Source organism: Hypanus sabinus, chromosome 1 (assembly GCF_030144855.1).
Source record: "Hypanus sabinus isolate sHypSab1 chromosome 1, sHypSab1.hap1, whole genome shotgun sequence".
NCBI classification, from domain to species: domain Eukaryota; kingdom Metazoa; phylum Chordata; class Chondrichthyes; order Myliobatiformes; family Dasyatidae; genus Hypanus; species Hypanus sabinus.
In genome coordinates, this window is record NC_082706.1 from 208631519 (window position 1) to 208655567 (window position 24049).

Here is a 24049-nt window from a genome sequence, read left to right on the forward strand (position 1 = left end):
GGTTCAGCAAGGACTAGATGGGCTGAAGGGCCTGTTTCTGTGCTGCACTTTTCTATGATACTATGACCCTATAAGATGATATGTACCTGGTCTGGAGTTCTGCCACACAACACCTCTGTACTCAGTTTCTGCAAACGTAGGCACATTGTCGTTGACATCTTGAATAACAATCGTCACTGTGACGGGTCCTTCGACTACCTCTTTTTCTGCATTAAGGCCTTCTATCTAAATACAAGGAAACAAAATTAGAAATGATTAACCCAGTCCAATACTTCTGTTGACCAAATGAATAATCAAAGTCAAGGTGGGGCAAGTCAAACTCCAACATTCCAACATGCCTGCACTATTTGTCTTGGAGAAATGTTCACTTTAGTTCTAAGCTAAACCGATAAACTGCAGCAGCATCTCCACTTCCTGATAAGATTAAGATGAGTGAGGATTGCTCCCCCCCCCCCCCAACCCTGCTTCTATTCTAATTTTTTATGGAGCATCATTGAGAGTGTCCTGACCAGCTCCATCACCGTCTGATACAGGAACTGCAAGACATGGAGTCATTGAAAACTACAGCACAGAAACAGGCCCTTTGGCCCATCTACTCCATGCTGATCCACCTAAATTGCCTAGTCCCAACAGTCACCACCTGGACCATAGCCCTCCATACCCTTACCATCATGTACCTTTCCAAACTTCTCTTAAACGTTGAAACCAAGCTCGCATAAACCACCTGCACTGGCAGCTCGTTCCACACTCTCACAATCCTCTGAGGGAAGAAGTTTCCCCTCATGTTCCCTTAAACATTTCACCTTTCACCCTTAACCCATGACCTCTGATTGTAATCCCATCCGATAATTTTGTATTATATCTCCCCTCAACCTTTTATATTGCAAGGAATAAAGTCCTAACCTATTCAATCTTTCCTTATAACTCAGGTCCTCTAGACCCAGCAACATCCTTGTAAATTTTCTCTGTAAAATCTAACCTCAAGCCCCTACAAAGGATTGCAGGGACTGCTGAGACGATCACTGGGGTCTCTCTTCCACCCACCAAGGATACTAATCGGGAACGCTGCAGACGCAGGACCTTCAGCACGATAGTGATCCCTCCCATCCACCCAACTGCCTCTTTGAACCCTGACCATCAAGGAGGAGGTACCATAGCATTAGGACAAGAATTGTTAGAATGAGAAACAGCTTCTTCCCCCAGGCCATGAGACACTGAACTCCCTGTCACCTCCCAGGTCTCATCACGTTCGAAGCACCAGTACCGTTTACTTTTGAACATGTGTTACCTTATTATTTGTTAATTTACTAGTGGTAGTATTACCTTATACTGTATCTTGTGTGTGTGATTGGCATGTGCAGCGTTGTGCACCTTGGTCCAGAGGAACATCGTTTCGATGTGTATAGATAAATGACGGTATTTGCCACCTGGCCTGCTGAGTTCCTTCAGCATTTTGTGTGTGTTATTTGGATTTCCAGCATCTGCAGATTTTCTCTTGTTCGTGATAGGGATCGTCAACGTGGCTTTTTGTGGTAGGTCGTGTCTAACCAATCTTGGGAAGTTTGTCAAAGAATTTACCAGGGAAGTACATGAAGGCAAGGCAGTGGATGTTGTCTCTGAACTTTAGCAAGGCTTTTGGCAATGACCCACATGGGAAGTTGGTCTAGAAGGTTCATTCACTTTGCATTCAAGATGAGGCAGTAAATTGGATTAGACATTGGCTTTGTGAGAGAAGCTAGAAAGTGGTTGTAGATGGCTGCTTCTCTGACTGGAGGCCTGTGACTAGAGAAATGCCACAGAGATCGGTGCTGGGTCCATTGTTGTTTGTCAGCTACAGTATATGAATGATCTGGATGATAATGGGGTAAACCAAATCTGAAAATGTGTGGATCACATCCAGATGGTGGGTGCTGTGGACAGTAGGTAGACTATCAAAGCTATCAGCAAAATCTGGACCGGGGGGGGGGGGGGGGGGTAAATGGCAGAGGGAATTTAATGCAGACGAGTGTGAGGTGTTGCACTTTGGGAGGACAAACCAGGCTAAGACTTGTGCGATTAGCGGCATGGCACTGAAAAGTGCAGCAGACCAGAGGGGTCTGGGAAGACAGATCCGAATTGCCTTGAAAGTGGCATTACAGGTAGACAGGGTTGATGACACATTGGCCTTCATTAATCAAATGAATGATGGGAAGTGGTTCGAGTTGCTTGGTTGGTATTGGAGACATAAATAATAGAAGAATGGCATATTCAGTGAGTGTGTATGTTACACTCCCAGAGAGGAATGTAACAGATAGAGTGGATGTGGACTGGTTGTTTCCTACACTAACGAGTCTAGGACCAGAGGGCACAGCCTCAGAATACAAGGATGTCCTTTTATAACAGCGATGAGAAGGAATATCTTTTGCCTAAGAGTGGCGAATTTATGGAATTCATTACTATGGACAGCTGCAAAGGACAACTCATTGGGTATATTTAAAGGAGAGGTTGATAGGTTCTTGATTAGTCAGGGTATGAGAATAGGTTGAGTGAACTTGGCCTTTTCTCCTTGGAGTGACGGAGGATGAGAGGTGACCTGATAGAGGTGTATAAGATGATGAGAGGCATTGATCGTGTGGATAGTCAGAGGCTTTTTCTCAGGGCTGAAATGGCTAGCACAAGTGGGCATTGTTTTAAGGTGCTTGGAAGTAGGTACACAGGAGATGTCAGTGGCAAGTGTTTTATGCAGAGGGTGCTGAGTGCGTGGAATGGGCTGCTGGCAACAGTGGTGGAGGTGGATACGATAGGGTCTTTTAAGAGACTCCTGGACAGGTACATGGAGCTTAGAAAAACAGAGGGCTATGGGTAACCCTAAGTAATTTCTAAAATGAGTGCATGTTTGGCACAGCATTGTGGTCTGAAGGGCCTCTATTGTGCTGTAGGTTTTCTATGCTTCTATGTGACAACAGTTATGGGGAGAAGGCAGGAGAATGGGGTTGGGAGGGATAATAAGTAGAAACATAGAAAATAGGTGCAGGAGTAGGCCACTCGGCCCTTCGAGCCTGCACCGCCATTCAGTATGATCATGGCTGATCATCCAACTCAGAACCCTGTACCTGCTTTCTCTCCATACCCCCGATCCCTTTAGCCACAAGGGCCATACCTAACTTCCTCTTAAATATAGCCAATGAACCGGCCTCAACTGTTTCTTGTGGCAGAGAATTCCACAGATTCACGACTCTCTGTGTGAAGAAGTTTTTCCTCATCTCAGTCCTAAAAGGCTTCCCCTTTATCTTTAAACTGTGACCCCTCGCTCTGGACTTCCCCAACATCGGGAACAATCTTCCTGTATCTAGCCTGTCCAATCCCTTCAGAATTTTATATGTTTCAATAAGATCCCCCTTCAATCTTCTAAATTCCAGTGAGTATAATCCTAGTCAATCCAGTCTTTCTTCATATGAAAGTCCTGCCATCCCAGGAATCAATCTGGTGAATCCGGTGAAATTAGCCATGATGGAATGGTGGAGCAGATTCAGTGGGCTGAATGGCCTAATTCTGCTCCTATCTCTTATGTCTTTCCATTTTACCTGTAACACGTAGTTAGCTTGTTCTTCACGATCCACCGTTTTATTGAAATACAACCACCCATCTTCTTCTATAATTAATCTGCCATGGGTCTCACCAGTCACCTTAAATGACGTTACAGCACTGTTGGTTGATTGAAACTACAAAAAAAGGAAAAGGTTTACAGTATATGACAAAAAGTACAGACTTGTTACTTTGGCATCTGAAGTAGAAATGACCAATATAGTCAAATCAAAGATAACATTCTTACATTCAAAACAAACCTACACTCAGTGGCCACTTTATTTGTTACCTCTTGTACCCAATAAAGTGGCCACTGAGTGTATATTCTTTGGTCTTCTGCTGTAACCTGTCCATTTCAAGGTTTGATGTGTTGTGCATTCAGAGATGCTCTTCTCTACACCACAATTGTAACACAGTTATTTGAGCAATTGTTGCCTTCTTGTCAGCTTGAACCAGTCTGGCCATTCTCCTCTGATCTCTCTCATTAACAAGCCATTTTCACCCACAGAAATGCAGCCCACTGGGTGTTTTTTTTTGTATTTTGGCACCATTCTCTGTAAACTCTGAAAACTACTGTGTGTGAAAATCCCAGATCAGCAGCTTCTGAGATACTCAAACCACCCCATCTGGCACCAACAATCATTCCATGGTCAAAGTCACTTAGATCACATTTCTCCCCCTTTCTGATGTTTGGTCTGAACAACAACTGAACCTCTACTGTTGACACTCGGGGGAAAACCCTTCATCTGCAGTAAATATCAGCTGTGTAAAAAAGGAAATGTTAGTATTTCACATCAGTGACCTTTTAATCAGATCATTTACCTAGAATATTATTTTTGAATTCCTATGCAAAAAAATTCCATCTAACCTACTGGGTATATTTTGCATTTTCTGTTTTCAAAGTTGAAGTTTACTTTCAACTTTGACCTTTTCATTTGTGCATGGAAAAGGTAATGAAGTGGTAACAGAAATGTTACAAGCCCACACTGGTCAAATACTTCCATCTCTTATGTTCTCGGATTCAATGAGCTTCATAAACAGCACATTTTGCTTTTTCTTAATTCCTCAATGTCTCAGCAGCAGTTATTTTCAACCTAGAACATAGAACATTACGGCAGTGTACAGACCCTTTGGCCCACATTGTTGTGACAACCTCTTAATCTACTCTAAGATCCATCTACCCCTTCCCTCCTACATGACCCTCCATTTCTCTATCATCCACTTGCCTATCTAAGCGTTTTTTAAATGTCCCTAGCGTAGCTACCTCTACCTCCACCCCTGGCAGGGCATTACGCACACCCACCACTCTCCATATGTAGAACTTACCTCTGATGTCTTCCCTATAACTTCCTCCAATCACCTTAAAATTATGCCCCCTTGTACTAGCTACTTGCTCCCTGAAAGTAAGCTCCTGGCTATCCACGTGAGCTATACCTTGTATCATCTTGTGGACCTCTGTTAAGTCACCTCCTGATTTCCTTTGCTCCAGAGAGAAAAACCTTAACTCGTTCAACCTTTCAGTATTATTTATTTATTATTATTGTAGTTTATACTTTTTCTCAACTCAAGTTGGTAAAGCCTGAGGTACGGGCATAGACAAGCACACTCACTTCCCAATTGCTGGGAACTTTCGGACTACTCTAGTGGTGTTTAGCACTGTGGCTTTCTGAAGAGTTACATAACTATAGCAGTGTAGGTCTGATTGTTTAATGCTATTGCGCAGTGACTTCGGGATGATACCAGTTGTAGATATTACTATTGGGACAGTGTATACTCAGTTCATGTTCTATAATCGTTCAATTTCCTCTTTTAATTCAGCATATCTCTGGTGTTTTTCACTTTGATTTCTGTATGTATGTGTGTTTGGAATGGCTATATCTACTAAGTAACTTGTTCTTGCTTGTTTATCCTGTATTATTATATCCGGACGGTTATTATGAATTGTCCTATCTGTAATAACAGATCAGTTGTAATATAATGTGAGCAACTTCAACTCTATAACTAGATCTGGCTTGTATTTACAGTCAGGTATGATTTTTCTTATAAATCTGTATTTTAAAGCAAGATTTTGAAGAATGATTGTGCCTGTGTAAGTAATCAGATTGAGTTAAACTGCTACAGGATCCTGTAATGTGTTGGGTTGTTTCTGGTTTCTCTCAGCATTTTCTGCATTTGTCACTTTGAATTTGTTGGTCTTTTTATTATTACGATTATTATTAATTTTATTTTTTCTCAGTTCAAGCTGGTAAAACCTGAAGTATGGGCATAGTCAAGCACACTCCATGAGACCATAAGACCATAACATATTGGAGCAGAATTAAGCCATTTGGCCCATTGAGTCTTCTCCGCCATTTCATCATGGCTGATCAATTATTCCTCTCAGCTCCAATCTCCTGCCTTCTCCCCGTATCCCTTCATGCCCTGACCAACCAAGTATCTATCAACCTCTGTCTTAACTATACCCAATGACGTGGCCTCCACAGCTGCCTGTGGCAATGAATTCCACAGACTCGCCACCCTCTGGCTAAGGAAATTCCACTCATCTTTATTCTAAAAGGATACCCCTCTATTCTGAGGCTGTGCCCATTGAGAGTGTTCTACCACAGGAAACACCAGTAGTCTCTGGCAGCCAAAAAGAAAAGGCTCCCTTTATTCCCATTCTTTGCCTCCTGCCAATCAGCCACTGCTTCATCCACACTAGAATCTTTCCTGTGATACCATGGGCCTGTAGTTTGTTAAGCAGCCTCATGTGTGGCACCTTGTCAAAGTCTTTCTGAAAATCCAAGTACACAACATCAACTAATTCTCCTTCATCCATTCTGTTTGTTATTGTTTTCATAGAATTACAACAGATGTATCAGGCAAGATTTTCCCTTAAAGAAACCATGCTGACTATGTGCCTCCAGGTACCCAGAGCCTCACCTTTAACAATCAATTCCAACATATTCCCAACCACTCACGTCCTACTAACTGGCCTGTAGCTTCCTTTCTTCTGCCTCTCTCCCTTCTTGGAGTGACATTTGCAATTTTCCATTCTTCCAGACCATTCTAGAATCCTGTGATTCTTGAAGTATCATTACTAATGCCTCATCAATCTCTTAAACCACTTCTTTCAGAACCCTGGGGTGTACACCATCTGGTCCAGATGACTTATCAACATTCAGACCTTTCAGTTTCCCAAGAGCCTTCTCTCTAGTCATGGTAACATTCCACACTTCATGACCCCTGACACCTGGAGCTTCCATACTGCTAGTGTCTTCCACAGTGAATACAGATGTAAAATACTTATTCACTTCATCCACCATTTCCTTGACCCCCATTTCTACCTCTGCAGCATCGTTTTCCAGTGGTCCGATATCCACCCTCGCATCTCTTTTACGCTTGATGTATCTGAGGAAACGTCTGGTATCCTCTTTAATGTTATTGGCTGGATTACTTTCATATTCCATCTTTAGCTTCTTAGTGACTTCTGCTGGTTTTTAAAAAGCTTCCCAATCCCCTAACAGCTCACTAATTTTTGTTCTACTCTATGCTCTCTCTTTGACTTTTATGTTGGCTTTGACTTCCCATGTTAGCCATGGATGTGTTATTGGGATGTGTATATCCTGTTCCTTCTGCATTGCTCCCAGACATTCCAGCAATTACTACTCTGCCATCATCCTTGCTAGTATACTTTTCCAATCAATTCTAGCCAACTTCTCTCTCATGTCTTCTCTCTCATATCCCTTTACTCCACTGTAATACTGATGCATCTGACTTTAGCCTCCCATTCTCAAATTTCAGGGTGAATTCGATCATATTATGATCTCTTTCCCCGAAGCAACACACACAAAATGCTGGAGGAACTTAGCAGGCCAGGCAGCATCTATGAAAAGAATAAACAGTCGACGTTTCGGGCAGAGACCCTTCAGCAGGACGGGAGAAAAAGAGATGAGGAGTCAGAGTTAGAAGGTGATAGGCAAAATTGGGAGGTGGGAGGGGTGAAGTAAAGAGTTGGGAAGTTGATTGCTGAAAGAGATACAGGGCTGGAGAAGGGGGAATCTAATAGGAGAGGACCGAAGACCATGGAAGAAAGAAAAAAGGGAAGGAGCATCAGAAGGCAGCAAAATGGCAGGCAAGGAGATAAGTTGAGAGAGGGAAAAGGGGGTGGGGAGTAGAGAAGTGGGGACTTGGGGGGGGTAGGGTGGGCCATTACCAGAAATTCCAGAAATCGATGTTCATGCCATCAGGTTGGAGGCTACCCAAACAGAATATAAGTTGTTGCTCCTCCAACTTGAGTGTGGTTTCATTGCAATAGTAGAGGAGGCCATGGCTGGACATGTTGGAATGGGAAGTGGAATTAAAATGGGTGACCACTGGGAGATCCTACTTTTTCTGGTGGATGGAGCATAGGTGCTTGTCAAAGTGGTCTCCCAATCTACGTCAGGTAAATCAGTGGATTCTTGTATATCAGTGAGACCCAAAATGTTGACTATACTCTTTTCCACAGATGCTGCCTGGCCTGCTGAGTTCCTCCAGCATTTTGTGTGTGTTGCTCAGATTTCCAGCATCTGTGTGTGACTTCCCCTAAGGACCTTTTACCTTACGTTCTCTAACCAATTCCGGTTCATTGCACAAAACTCAAACCCCCTAGTGGGGTCAATCTTGAGTTACTCTAAAAAGCCATTTCACAGCCATTCTGAAAATTGCCCCTCTTACAATCTCACACCATCCTGATTTCCCAGTCTACCTGCATACTGAAATCCCCCAGGACTATTGCCCTTTTAGTATGCATTTTTCTGTCACCCGTTGTAACTTGTAGACTACACCTTTTCTAATGCTTGGGGGTCTGTAAATAACTCCCATCAGGGTCTTTTTACGCTTGCAGTTCCTTAGCTCTATCACAATGGTTCAACACCTTCTGACCCTATGTCACTTCTTTCTAATGATTTAACTTCATTTGTTACCAATAGAGCCAAATCACACCCTCTGCCTCTTGCCTGTCCTTTGAATAGAATGTGCATCTTTGGACATTAATCTCCCAGCCACAATCTTCTTTCAGCAACGATTCAGTAGTGCCTACAACATCATACTCGCCAATCTGTAACTGTGCTACAAATTCATTGACCTTATTCCGTATACTGTGCGCATTCGAATACATCACCTTCAGTCCTGTATTCAGCTTTTTGATTTTGTCCGCCTTTTACATTGCAACTCATCCTGTTGACAGCAATTTTCCCCTTTCATCAGCCTCTCCTTGCTCGTAAACCAACTGCCTCATCTTCAGCACTATCATGCCGGTTACTATTCCCCTGCCAAATTCATTTAATCCTATTCGATCAAATCGGGCCAATCTGCCTGCAGGGATATTGAACTCCCTCAGGTTCAGGTGTGCAGGTCATACCTGAAGAGTTCCCAATGATCCATAAATTTGAACTCCTTCCCCCTGCACCAGTTCCTCAGCCACGCTTTCACCTGCCAAATCATCCTATTCTTACCCTCACTAACATGTGGCACAGGCAGCAATCCAGTGATTACTACCCTGGAAGACCCGTTTTTCAGCTTTCTACCTAGCTTCCTGAAAACTCTCTTCAGGACCTCCTCACCTTGTCTCCCTATGCCATCAGTGCCAATATGCACCAAGACTTCTGGCTGCTCACCCTCCCCTTTGATAATGCCATTGTCCTGCTCTGAGACATCCCTGATCCTGCCACCAGGGAGGCAACATACATCTGGATGTCTCTATTGCGTCCACAGAACCTCATCTCTGTTCCTCTGACTAGGCAATCTCCTATCAACATCTTCACCTCTCTGCTCTTCTGATTCATACCACTTGATCAGAAGGCGTTGGATAATAACTTTACTTTGAGCTTTGAACATGTTCTCTAGACCAGGCAGCATCCTGGTAAATCTCCTCTGAACCCTCTCTGAAGCTTCCACATCCTTCCTACAATGAGGCATCCAGGACCGAACACAATTTTCCAAGTGTGGTCTAACCAGTGTTTTATGGAGATGCAGCATTACCTTGTAGATCTTGCCTTTTCATACAATATCGACAGATCAGTTCGAGAGACCACAAGCTGTACAATTGTTTGAAAGACATCTTAAAATATCCTCGGCCTCAAGAAATACTCACCAACCCTCATACTTGCTCAAACAATGATGGTAGCATCGATCAGGTAGATAGTGGGGCAGAGAGCATAAGGAGAAAAAGGTTGGAAAGAAACCTGGAAGTTGAACTACATATCATCTCCACAACAGCTTATCTGCACACACTGCTGTACCTAACAAGCTTCTTCAGCCCTTTGTCAATTCCACCTGTCATCTCACAGCTTCTGGCATTATTCCCACTCTAATTTCAATCAAAAGACCATAAGACTTCGAAGGAAATTAGGTCATTCAACCCATCACGTCTGCACTGCCATTTCATCATGACTGATTTATTATCCCTCCCCACACTATTCTCCTGCCTTCACCCTGTAACCTTTGACACCCTGATTAATCAGGAACCTATCAACCTCTGCTTTAAATATACCTAATGACTTGGCCTCCACAGCCATCTATGGCAATGAATTCCACAGCTTCACAATACTCTGGCTAAAAAATTCCTCCTCATCTTTGTTATAATGGACATCCCCCTTTTCTGAGGATGTGTCCTCTGGTCTTAGACTCCTCCACCATGGGAAACATCCTCTCTGCATCAACTCTGTCTAAGCCTTTCACCATTCGATAGGTTTCAATGACATCCCCCCTTGTTCTTCTAAGCTCTAACCAGTATTATCATAATTCAAAGTTTAAAGTTCTAGCTTCAATATACTGTAAATTTCTTATCAAAATATGTATGTGTTACCACTTCATATCTTGAGATTAATTTCTTTCAGATATTCACTGGAAAATAAAGAAATATGACAATCCACAGAAAACCATACATAGACAAAGAATGATAAATAACCAAAATGGAAAAGGCAAGCTGTACAAATACTAAAATATAATAATAATAAATCAATAATAATGACAACATGAGTTGTAAATAGTCCCTCACCTGGATACACTTATCACTCAAATACACCTGTCACTTAAATACACCTATCACCTGAATATACTGTACCTATTACCCAAAATCATCTCTCGCTTAAATAGCTGAATACACCAATTACCCGAGTACACCTATCATCTGAACACACCTGTCAGATGAATACACCTATCACCTGAACACATCTGTCAGATGAGTACACCTATCACCTGATTACACCCGTGACCTGAATACACCTGACATTTGCCTTCTCTTGCTCTGCCCCTACCCTCTCCATTTTAATTTTTATCTTCTGTTTATTTAGAAATACATTGTGGAACAGGCCCTCCCAGCCCTTTGAGCCATGCTGCCTAGCAACCCACCCATCACAGGACAATTTACAATGACCAGTTAACCTACTAACTGGTGTGTCTTTGGTTTGTGGGAGGAAACCGGAACACCTGGAGAAAACCCACACGGTCACGGGGAGGAAATGCAAACTCCTAACAGAGGACGCTGGAGCTCCGATGGCCCAAGCTGTAACAGTGTCACACTCACTGCTACACTGCTATGGCACCTGGCTGCCGACTTCCCCTCTATTTTTCAGTCTGGATGAAGGGCTTCAAGATGAAACATCAGCAGTCCTTTTCCATCCATAAATGCTGCTAAACCCATCAAATTCATCCAGCTTATTGTGTACTGCGACTTATTTGTGACTTCTTAATATAAAGTCTTAATCCTTTTATTTGTCACTGCATAGAACTGTTTTTGTATAATTTAGAACATAGAACATAGAATAGTACAGCACATTACAAGCCCTTCGGCCCACAATGTTGTGCCGACCCTCAAACCCTGCCTCCCATATAACCCCCCACCTTAAATTCCTCCATATACCTGTCTAGTAGTCTCTTAAATTTCACTAGTGTATCTGCCTCCACCACTGACTCAGGCAGTGCATTCCACGTACCAACCACTCTCTGAGTGAAAAACCTTCCTCTAATATCCCCCTTGAACTTCCATCCCCTACCTTAAAGCCATGTCCTCTTGTACTGAGCGGTGGTGCTCTGGAGAAGAGGCGCTGGCTGTCCACTCTATCTATTCCTCTTAATATCTTATATACCTCTATCATGTCTCCTCTCATCCTCCTTCTCTCCAAAGAGTAAAGCCCTAGCTCCCTTAATCTCTGATCATAATCCATACTCTCTAAACCAGGCAGCATCTTGGTAGATCTCCTCTGTACCCTTTCCAATGCTTCCACATCCTTCCTATAGTGAGGTGACCAGAACTGGACACAGTATTCCAAGTGTGGCCTAAATAGAGATAATTTAACCATATCAGTGGAAATGATCAGAGTGTTACCTGATATATCATATAAGGAATGCTGCTTCCCTCAACAGCAGAAATACTCATCGACTTCAGAGGTCCTTTGGGAAGTAGTCCATTGATTTTCGTGATTAATACCTGCAGGAAATATAAAATAAAATAATGATATATATGCTAGATCCAGGGCTTTTCTCTTTGGAGAGAAGGAGGATGAGAGGTGATTTGATAGAGCTGTATGTGATGATAAAAGGCATAGATCAAGTGGACAGCCAGAGACTTTTTCCCAGGGACCTTTCTTCAGGACTTGGCCTGAAAGGTCAACTGTTTATTCATTTCCATAGATGCTGCCTGACCTGCTGAGTTCCTCTGCAGGTCTGGATTTCCAGCATCTGAAGACTGCCTCATGTTTATGATTTGATTATGATGTGCCTTTGTAAATCCAAATGCCATGATGAAGAGATAAAGGTTATGTTTTACAAACTCAGGCTTAGTGAGTTACTGGGAGCAGGGACATAGAATTTGGAAGTTTTGGAATCTTGTCTGTAAGTGTTTTATATTTATACCTTATATCCAGTGCTCCTGACTGATTAGACCAATTAGATTCAGCAGGCATTATAACAGCTCTACACTTCAACATACCAGAAATAACCGCTGGATGAATTCTGGAGTTGGGGCTGGGGGGGGGGGGGGTGCGGGGTGGCAGTGGAAGAGAAAGATGGAGGGCAGACTCTCAGAGAGAGGCCCTTGTGCAATTTCACAGAGCAGGGGATGTGATCATGTGCAGGAAAATGGTCTTCCCTCGGGACAGAGGTTTGAAAGTTGTCAGTGAGAACAAGAAGTGAAGAATGTGGTGTTGTGCTTCTGGCAAAAACAATATAACAACATATTCAGATCAGGAAATGAATATGTTGAAAAGTGTACCAAACACAGAGCAGTGGGACGATTTAGTGGCGGGTGATCACTTTAATAATAAACTGCAAAATAACTAGCCACGAGGGGCCACAAAACAAGAGAGACCCAATACTAAACAAGATCAGGCAACAAGGTAACTGAAGGCTAGGATCAACTGGTTGAGGCTGACTGGCTCGAGGAGTGAACAAGGACTGCGGATGAGAGATGGGTTTAAATAGGCTGCAGGTGATAAATTAGAAACAAGTGGCAAGTGACTCATCATGTGAATCCTGATGAAGGGTCTTGGCCCAGAATGTTGACTGTTTACTCTTTCCCGTATAAGTTATCTGGCCTGCTAAGTTCCTCCAACATTTTGTGTGTGCTTCTTTGTGTTTCTAGCATCTACAGAGTTTTCTGGAGTTTGTGACGGGTGAGTCCTGTTAGCTGGGTGGAGACAAGGAGGAGCCGGCCTATGCAGGCTTGACAGAATATCACTTGGCTCAGTCATCACAGCCAGAACTGGAAATTATCCCAGTTTCTTCAGACATCCTCCCATGCGATATCACCACAACTGTACTTTGCCTTCTCACCATTCATAACCCAAAACATTCAGTCACCAACAATGTGAATCTTTCAAATCAGTAAGTTCAAAGTACATATATGTCAGCATATACAATCCTGAGATTCATTTTCTTGCAGGCATTCACAGTAGGTACAAAGAAACACAACAGAATGAATGAAAAACTGCACACAAACACAAACAATGTGCAAAAGACAACAAAATGCGCAAATGCAAAAAGAAAAACAAAATAATAAATAAGCAAATAACATTGACAGCATGAGTTATAGAGTCCTCAAAAGTAAGTCCATAGACAATAGACAATAGACAATAGGTGCAGAAGTAGACCATTCGGCCCCTCGAGTCTGCACCGCATTCTGAGATCATGGCTGATCATTCACTATCAATACCCAGTCCCTGCCTTGTCCTCATATCCCTTGATTCCCCTATCCATCAGATATCTATCCAGCTCCTTCTTGAAAGCATCCAGAGAATTGGCCTCCACCGTCTTCCGAGGCAGTGCATTCCACACCTCCACAACTCTCTGGGAGAAGAAGCTCTTCCTCAACTCTGTTTTAAATAACTGACCTCTTATTCTCAATCCATGCCCTCTGGTACTGGACTCTCCCAACATCTGGAACATATTTCCTGCCTCAATCCTATCAAATCCTTTAATTATCTTAAACGTTTCAATCAGATCCCCTCTCAATCTCCTCAATTCCAGCGTGTACAAGCCCAATCTCTCCAATCTCTCTGCGTAAGACAGCCCTGCCATCCCAGGAATCAACCTAGTGAATCTACGCTGCACTTCCTCAATTGCCAGAATGTCCTTCCTTAAACCTGGAGACCAAAACTGTACACAATATTCCAGGTGTGGTCTCACCATGGCCCTGTACAAATGCAAAAGAACATCCTTGCTCTTGTATTCAATTCCCCTTGTAACAAAGACCAACATTCCATTTGCCCTCTTCACTGCCTGTTGCACTTGCTCATTCACCTTCATTGACTGGTGAACTAGGACTCCTAGGTCTCTTTGCAACTCCTAGGTCTCTTTGGTTGTGAAATCGTTCATTGTTAGTGTGAGTGAAATTATCCATGCCAGTTAAGCAGCCTGATGGCTGAGGGGTAACAATTGCTCCTGAATCTGGTAATGCGGCTCCTGTATCCCTCTATTATTCCTTTCTCACAATTACTCTCAATATACAGTGCCTACAAAAAGTATTCACCCCCCTTGGAAGTTTTCATGTTTTATTGTTTTACAACATTGAATCACAGTGGATTTAATTTGGCTTTTTTTTGACACTGAACAACAGGAAAAGACTCTTTCATGACAAAGTGAAAACAGATCTCCACAAAGTGATCTAAATTAATTACAAATACAAAACACAATAATTGATTACATAAGTGTTCACCTCCCTTGAATACAACACACCAAATCATCACTTGTGCAGCCAATTGATTTGAGAAATCACATAATTGGTTAAATGAAGATCTGATTTTTGGGGACCTGTCTGCAGTCAAGGTGTTCCCATTGATTGTCATAAAAATACACCTGTATCTGGAAGGTCCAACTGCTGGTGAGTCAGTGTCCTGACAAAAACTACACCATGAAAACTAAAGAACATTCCAAGCAACTTTGTGAAAAGGTTATTGAAAAGCACAAGTCAGGAGATAGACACAAGGAAATTTCCAGGTCACCGCAGGAGACTCTGAGGTCAGCTGGAAGAAGCTTCTATTGAGCTCTTTGGTCATCAGACTGAACGCTATGTCTGGCATAAGCACATCATCAAAAACATGAAGTGTGGTGGTGGCTGCATCGTGCTGTGGGGATGCTTCACTGCAACAGGCCCTGGAAGGATTGTGAAGGCAGAGGGGTAAAATGAATACAGCAAAATATAGGAAAATCCTAGAGGAAAACCTGGTACAGTCTGAAGAGAACTGCGACTTGGGAGATTAGTTTTCCAGCAAGACAATGACCCCAAGCATAAAGCCAAAGCTACACAGGAATGGCTTAAAAACAACAAAGTTAATGTCCTGGAGTGGCCGAGTCAGAGTCTAGACCTCAATCCAATTGAGAATTTGTGTCTGGACTTGAAAAGGGCTGTTTAGTTACGAACCCCATGCAAACTGACAGAGCTTGATCAGTTTTGTAAAGAAGAATGTGGAAAAATTGCAGTGTCCAGATGTGCAAAGCTGATAGAGACCTATCCACACAGACTCAAGGCTGTAATTGTTGCATCTACTAAATACTAACTTGAAGGGGGTGAATACTTCTGCAATCAATGATTTTGTGTCTTATCTTTGTAATTCATTTAGATCACTTTGTAGAGATCTGTTCTCATGAAAGAGTCTTTTCCTGTTGATCAGTTTCAAAAAAGCCAAATTAAATCCACTGTGATTCAATGTTGTAAAACAATAAAACATGAAAACATGAAGGGTGGGTGAATACTCCTTATAGGCACTATGCATTCTCCCTCAGGCACCACATGCTCCTAAGGTTTGATAGTTGACTTCAGGAAAGGGAAGGAGGGCAAAAATGCGCCAGCCTACATAGAGTGGGGTGGTGGGGGGGGGGGTGTCATTCGGCAGTGGAGAGAGTCAACAGCTTTAAACTCCTGGGCATTAACATTTCAGATGACCTATTCTAGGCCCAACACATAGACACAATCACAAGGAAAGCACGCCAACATCTTTACTTCGTCAGTAGGCACGGCTTGTCACTGACCACTCTAACAAACTTCTACAGATGTTTGTGGGGTGCCTTGGCAAAATGGCGGTGAGTGCAATGCTGTTACAGCTCAGTGTTTGGAGTTCAATTCCACTGTCTTCTGTAAGGAGTTTGTATGCTCACATGGGTTTCCTTAGTGTGTTCCAGTTTCCTCCCACTGTCCAAAGACATACCAGTTAGTAGGTCATCGTAAATTGTCCAGGGATTTGGTTAGGGTTAAATAGGTGGGTTGCTGGACACGATGGCTCATTGGGCTGGAAGGGTTTGTTCTGTACTGTATCTCTAAATAAATAAATACTGTTAAAATTATCCTGAGTGGTTGCATTTGGGTATGGTAGGACAATTCACTTGTGGAGGAATGTCAGAAGCTGCAGAGAGAAACAAATTCTGCCTCCCCACCATCGGTAGTAATTACAGGAGGTGCTGCTTCGAGAAGCCAATGTTCATCATCAATGATCGCCATCATCCAGGCCACGCCATCTTCTCTCAACTACCTTCAGGCAGGATGTACAGAAGCTTGAAGTCTCACACCACCAGGTTCAGGAACAGCTACTTCCCTTCAACCGCTCAGTTCTTGAACCAACTACAAAACTCCATTAACTAGCGATTAGCAGCACTATGACCATTTTGACCACTATGCAATAAACAGGACTTTTTTTCTAATTGAGCTAGTTATTATTAAAATTCTGTAGGACTAGTTTAGAGTGCTGTGTGCAGATTTGGTCATCTACCTACAGTAAAGATGGAAATAAGGTTGAAAGAGTACAGAGAAAATTCAAAGGTGAAATGTTCAAAGGGAACATGAAAAGAAATGTCTTCACTCAGAGAGTGTGGAATAAAGTGCATGTGAGCTGGATTTCAACATTTAAGAGAAGTTTGGATAGTTACGTGGATGATAGAGTACTGAGGGCTATGGTCCCAGTGCAGGTCGAAGGGAGTAGGCAGTTTAAATGTTTCAGCACGGGCCAGATGGGCCAAAGAGCCTGTTTCTGTGTTGTAGTTTTCTATGACTCTATAACTAAGCACCACTAGAATAGTCTGAAAGTTCTTAACAACTGACAAATGAGAGTGCTTGGCTATCCCTGGTCCTCAAGTTTTGCCAACTTGAGCTGAAAAAAACTAAAAATACAATAAAAATAATAATAACTTATTTATAGAGCACTTTCCATACAGATGATGTAGTTCAAGTGCTTTACAATGGGATAAAGTGCAAATGTGAAAATAAAATAAAATAAAAATTAAAAATAAACATGAAAAATAAGATAAAAAGGAAGGTTAAATAAATAAATTTTGAGCTGGTCTTTAAAAGCATCAATTGAGTCTGCATCCCTTATAGTATTGAAGTGAATTGAATTGAAATAACTTTATTACTTACATCCTTCAAATACACGAGGAGTAAAAATCTTTTATGTTACGTCTCCGTTCAAATGTGCAAAGTGCAACTGTAGTAATTTATAGTAAAAATTATGTACAACAGGATAGTCAATATAACATAGAAATACAGTTACATCAGCATGAATTAAGCAGTCTGATAGCCTGGTGGAAGAAGCTGTCCCGGAGGCTTTTGGTCCTGGCTTTTATGCTGCGGTACCGTTTCCCGGATGGTGGCAGCTGGAACAGTTGTGGTGAGGGTGAGACTGGTCCCCAGTGATTCTTTGGGCCCTTTTTACACACCTATCCCTGTAAATGTCCTGAATAGTGGGAAGTTCATGTACTGGGCTGTCCGCACCACTCTCTGCAGAGTCCTGCGATTGAGTGAGGTACAGTTCCCATACCAGGCAGTGATGCAGCCAGTCAGGTATTGAGTTAGGTGTTGAGATGCATAGTTTAGTCCAAATAAGCTGACCCATCAATTATCTTTTGAAGGGAATTGTTTAAATTTAAGAGACCGGTGGAAGAAGATCTGACAGCTCCAGCAGGATTATAAAACAAAAACAATTCTGTGATGTAGTCCGGTCCCAGACCATTAGGAGTTTTAAAAACAAGTAAGAGAACTTTAAAATCAATTCTAAAAGATACAGGAAGCCGCTGCAGAGTAGCTAGGATGGGAGTGCATGCTCCCTCATCCTGGTTTTGGTTAAAAGTCTAACAATTATGTTCTGAATGAGTTGAAGTTTGTCAATAGATTGCTTTGGAAGAGCAGTAAAAAGTGGTCTAGTCTATTTAAGTGGTCTGTCCAGTAACATTGCCTTATATAATGTGAAGCTTGTTGCTTTGCAGCAGTATTACAGTACAAAGGTATAACCATAAGATTGTAAAGACATAGGAGCAGAATTAGGCCATTTGGCCCATCAACTTTGTTCTGCCATTCAGTCCGGGCTGACCCTTTTAACCCCTCCTTAGCCCCACTCCCCGGCCTTCTGCCCATAACCTTTGATGCCATGTCCAATCAAAAACCTATTAAGCTCTGCCCTAATACACCCAACAACTTGGCCTGCACAGCTGCCCTGTGGTAATAAATTCCACAATCTGGCTAAAGAAATTTCTCCACATCTTTGTTTTAAATGGACATCCCTCTATCCTGAGGCTGTGCCCTCTTGACCTAGACTCCACCACCATGGGAAACATCCCTTCCAAATCTACTCTGATTTACTCAAATCTACTCATTCAAAAGATTTCAATGAGATCCCCCCTCCCATCCTTCTAAATTCCAGCAAGTACAGATTCAGAGCTATCAAACATTCCTCATATGATAACCATTTCATTCCCAGATTCACCTTTGTGAGCGTAGAATGCTGAGGGGGAATTGACAGAGGTTTTTAAAATAATGAGGGGAATTGATTGAGTCGACGTGCATAGGCTTTTTCCATTGAGAGTAGGGGAGATTCAAACAAGAGGACATGATTTGAGAGTTAGGGGGCAAAAGTTTAAGGGTAACACGAGGGGGAATTTCTTTCCTCAGAGAGTGGTAGCTGTGTGGAATGAGCTTCCAGTAGAAGTGGTAGAGGCAGGTTCGGTATTGTCATTTAAAGTAAATTTGGATAGGTATATGGACAGGAAAGGAATGGAGGGTTATGGGCTGAGTGCAGGCCAGTGGGACTAAGTGAGAGTAAGTGTTCAGCATGGACTAGAAGGGCCGAGATGGCCTGTTTCCGTGATGTAATTGTTATATGGTTATATGGTGAAACACCTCTGAACCTTCTCCAATATCGGCATATCTTTTCTTAAAGGAGGAGCCCAAAACTGTTCACGATACTCAAGGTGAGGCTTCACCAGTGCCTTATAAAGCCTCCGCAGCACATCCATGCTGTTGTATTCTAGGCCATATAACCATATAACAATTACAGCACAGAAATAGGCCATCTCAGCCCTTCTAGTCCATGCCGAATGCTTACTCTCACCTAGTCCCACCAACCTGCACTCAGCCCATAACCCTCCATTCCTTTCCTGTCCATATACCTATCCAATTTTACTTTAAATGACAATATCGAACCTGCCTCTACAACTTCTACTGGAAGCTCATTCCACACAGCTACCACTCTCTGAATAAAAAAATTCCCCCTCATGTTACCCCTAAACTTTTGCCCCCTAACTCTCAACTCATGTCCTCTTGTTTGAATCGCCCCTACTCTCAATGGAAAAAGTCTATCCATGTCAACTCTATCTATCCCCCTCATAATTTTAAATACCTCTATCAAGTCCCCCCTTAACCTTCTACACTCCAAAGAATAAAGACCTAACTTGTTCAACCTTTCCCTGTAACTTAGGTGCTGAAACCCAGGTAACATTCTAGTAAATCTTCTCTGTACTCTCTCTATTTTGTTAACATCTTTCCTATAATTTGGTGACCAGAACTGTACACAATACTCCAAATTTGGCCTTACCAATGCCTTGTACAATTTTAATATTACATCCCACCTCTTATACTGAATGCTCTGATTTATAAAGACCAGCATACCAAAAGCTTTCTTCACCACACTATCCACATGAGATTCCACCTTCATGGAACTATGCACCATTATTCCTAGATCATTCTGTTCTACTGCATTCTTCAATGCCCTACCATTTACCATGTATGTCCTATTTTGATTATTCCTATCAAAACGTAGCACCTCACATTTATCAGCATTAAACTCCATCTGCCATTGTTCAGCCCACTCTTCTAACTGGCCTAAATCTCTCTGCAAGCTTTGAAAACCTACTTCATTATCCACAACGCCACCTACCTTAGTATCATCTGCATACTTACTAATCTAATTTACCACCCCATCATCCAGATCATTAATGTATATGACAAACAACATTGGTCCCAATATAGATCCCTGAGGCACACCACTAGTCACCAGCCTCCAACCTGACAAACAGTTATCCACCACTACTCTCTGGCATCTCCCATCCAGCCACCATTGAATCCATTTTACTACTTCAATATTACACCTAAAGATTGAACTTTCCTAACTAACCTTCCATGTGGAACCTTGTCAAAGGCCTTACTGAAGTCCATATAGACAACATCCACTGCTTTACCCTCGTCAACTTTCCTAGTAACCTCTTCAAAAAATTCAATAAGGTTTGTCAAACGTGACCTTCCACGCACAAATCCATGCTGGCTACTTCTAATCAGATCCCGTCTATCCAGATAATTATAAATACTATCTCTAAGAATACTTTCCATTAATTTACCCACCACTGATGTCAAACTGACAGGTCTATAATTGCTAGGCTTCCTTCTAGAACCCTTTTTAAACAATGGAACCACATGAGCAATACGCCAATCCTCCGGCACCATCCCTGTTTCTAATGGCATTTGAAATATTTTTGTCAGAGCCCCTGCTATTTCTACACTAACTTCCCTCAAAGTCCTAGGGAATATCCTGTCAGGAACCGGAGATTTATCCACTTTTATATTCCTTAAAAGCGCAAGCACTTCCTCCTCTTTAATCGTTATAGTTTCCATAACTTCCCTACTTGTTTCCCTTACCTTACACAACTCAATATCCTTCTCCTTAGTGAACACTGAAGGAAAGAAATTGTTCAAAATCTCCCCCATCTCTTCTGGCTCCACACATAGCTGTCCACTCTGATTCTCTAAGGGACCAATTTTATCCCTCACTGTCCTTTTGCTATTAATATAACTGTAGAAACTCTTTGGATTTATTTTCACCTTAATTGCCAAAGCAACCTCATATCTTCTTTTAGCTTTTCTATTTTCTTTCTTAAGATTCTTTTTACATTCTTTATATTCCTCGAGCACGTCATTTACTCCATTTTGCCTATATTATTGTAGATCCCTCTCTTTCCGAACCAAGTTTCCAATATCCCTTGAAAAACATGGCTCTCTCAAACTTTTAACCTTTCCTTTCAACCTAACAGGAATATAAAGATTCTATACACTCAAAGTTTCACCTTTAAATGATCTCCATTTCTCTATAACATCCCTCCCATAAAACAAATTGTCCCAATCCACTCCTTCTAAACCCTTTCACATCTCCTCAAAGTTAGCCTTTTTCTAATCAAAAATCTCAACTCTGGGTCTAGTCCTATCCTTCTCCTTAATTATATTGAAACTAATGGCATCGTCATCACTGGACCCAAAGTGCTCCCTAACACATACCTCCATCACCTGACCTATCTCATTCCCTAACAGGAGATCCAACACTGCCCCTTCTCTAGTTGGTATCTCTATGTATTGCTGCAAAAAACTATCTTGCACACATTTTACAACCTCTTGAAATGAAAGCTAACATGGCATTTGCCTTCCTCACCACCAACTCAACCTGAAAATTAACCTTCAGGGTCTTCTGCACAAGCACTCCCAAATCCCTTTGCATCTCAGATTTTTGGATTTTCTCCCCATTTAGAAAATAGTCTCTACATTTATTTTTACTACCAAAGTGCACGACTATGCATTTTCCAACATTGTATTTCATTTGCCATTCTCTTGCCCATTCTCCTAATCTGTCTTTCTGCAGCCTGTTCCCTAACACTACCTGCCTTCGTATCATCTGCAAACTTGGCAACAAAACCATCTATTCCATCATTAAATCAGTTATATACAGCATAAGATGAAGTGGTCCCAACACTGACCCCTGCAGAACACCACCAGACACTGGCAACCAACCAGAAAAGGATCCTTTTATTCCCAGTTGTTGCCTCCTACCAATCAGCCAATGCTCTAACCATGTTAGTAACTTCCCTGTAATACCAAGGGCTCTTAACTTGGTAAGCAGCCTCATGTGTGGCACCTTGTCAAAGGCCTTCTTAAAGTCTGAAATATACAACATCCACTACATCTCCTTTATCTGTCCTACTTGTAATCTCCACAAAGAATTCCAACAGGTTCGTCAGGCAGGATTTTCCATAAATGAAACTATTTTCATGTCCAAAAGTTTAAAGAGAATTGTGCAAAGAGAGAAAAAATACATCCAGTGAGCAACGATTTTGTGGGTGAAAATGCCTTGTTAATGAGAAAGGTCAGAGGAGAATGGCCAGACTGGTTCAAGCTGACAGGAAGGCTGTCAAACAACCACACGTTACTACATGTCAAACCTAGAAGTGGATGGGCTACAGCAGCAGAAGACCACACCGGGTTCCAGTCCTGTACCTAATAAAGTGGCCACTGAGCGTATTTAACCACAATGAACAGCAAACGTTAACATTGTTTAATTTACCCATACTTATTCCAATGCTAATCTGACTCAGGTTACCCGTTGCAGATAGACAGTTGTGCCTTTGACCTCTCTGGATCTGGCTATTCTAATGCAAGCTCGATCAGCATCCCATTCCCACTCTATGTACACATCAGACGCGCTAACCAGAAGCCATGGATGACCACGGAGGTGCGTGCGCTGCTGAGGACCCGTGACTTCAGTGCAGGCGACAAGACAGTTCTAACAACAGCAAGGCCCAAACTGTCCTGAGCCATCAGAGGGGCAAAGCGTGCACACGCCCAGTGAATCCACAGTTACTTCCAGGACAGCGGCGACATGCAGCGCATGTGGAAGGGCATCCAGGACATCATCAACTACAGGACAATATCACCTGACTGTGCAGGTGATGCCTCCCTCCCAGATACGCTGAATAACTTCTAAGCCCGGTTTGAGGTGGAAAATGACATGGCAGCGAGGAAGTCCACCCCTCCTGCAAATGACCAGGTGCTGTGTCTCACCGTGGCCGATGTGAGAAGAACCCTGTGCAGGGTCAACCCACAGAAGGCTGCTGGACCAGACAACATCCCTGGTAGAGTGCTCAGAGGATGTGCAGACCAGCTAGCAGATGTTCTCACTGACATTTTCAACATCTCCCTGAGCAGTGCCACCGTTCCAACGTGCTTCAAGGCCACCACCATCGTCCCCGTGTTGAAGAAGTTGCACTCACATCCATCGTGATGAAGTGTTTGGAGAGGCTCATCATGAGGCATATCAAGACCCTGCTGCCCCCCTCACTGGACCCCCTGCAGTTTGTGTACCGTCCCAACCGTTCAACAGACGACACCATTGCCATCACTCGCCACCTGGCCCTAACCCACCTGGACAAACAAGACACGTACATTCAGATGCTGTTTATAGACTTCAGTTCAGCATTCAACACAATCTTCCCTCAGAGACTGATTGGAAAGCTGAGCCTACTGGGCCTGAACACCTCCCTCTGCAACTGGATCCTAGACTTCCTAGCTGGGAGACCTCATTCGTCCAGATCGGGAGCCACATCTCCAACACCATCACACTGAGCACGGGGGCTCCCGAGAGCTGTGTGCTCAGTCTACTGCTGTTCACTCTGCTGACCCATGACTGTGCTGCAACACACAGCTCGAACCACATCATCAAGTTCACTGATGACACGACCGTGGTGGATCTCATCAGCAAGAACAACAAGTCAGCTTACAGAGAGGAGGTGCAGCGGCTAACGGACTGGTGCAGAGCCAACAACCTGTCTCTTAATGTGAACAAAACAAAAGAGATGGTTGTTGACCTCAGGAGGGCATGGAGCAACCACTCCCCGCTGAACAATGACGGCTCCTCGGTAGAGATCGTTAACAGCACCAAATTTCTTG

The 24049-nt window shown here is 42.8% G+C and overlaps 1 protein-coding gene across 4 annotated transcripts in view; it reads right to left on the minus strand.

Annotated features, from left to right (window-relative positions):
• The window catches only part of cdh17 (cadherin 17, LI cadherin (liver-intestine)), a 181159-nt gene that overhangs the window by 94037 nt on the left and 63073 nt on the right, over positions 1 to 24049 (minus strand). For all 4 annotated transcript variants that reach the window (XM_059984795.1, XM_059984822.1, XM_059984814.1 and 1 more), the window contains exons 3-5: positions 11915 to 12016; positions 3564 to 3701; positions 87 to 225 (exon numbers count right to left, since the gene is read on the minus strand). In XM_059984795.1, the coding sequence (XP_059840778.1) occupies positions 87 to 225; positions 3564 to 3701; positions 11915 to 12016 (379 nt within the window). The remainder of the gene's footprint in view (positions 1 to 86; positions 226 to 3563; positions 3702 to 11914; positions 12017 to 24049) is intronic.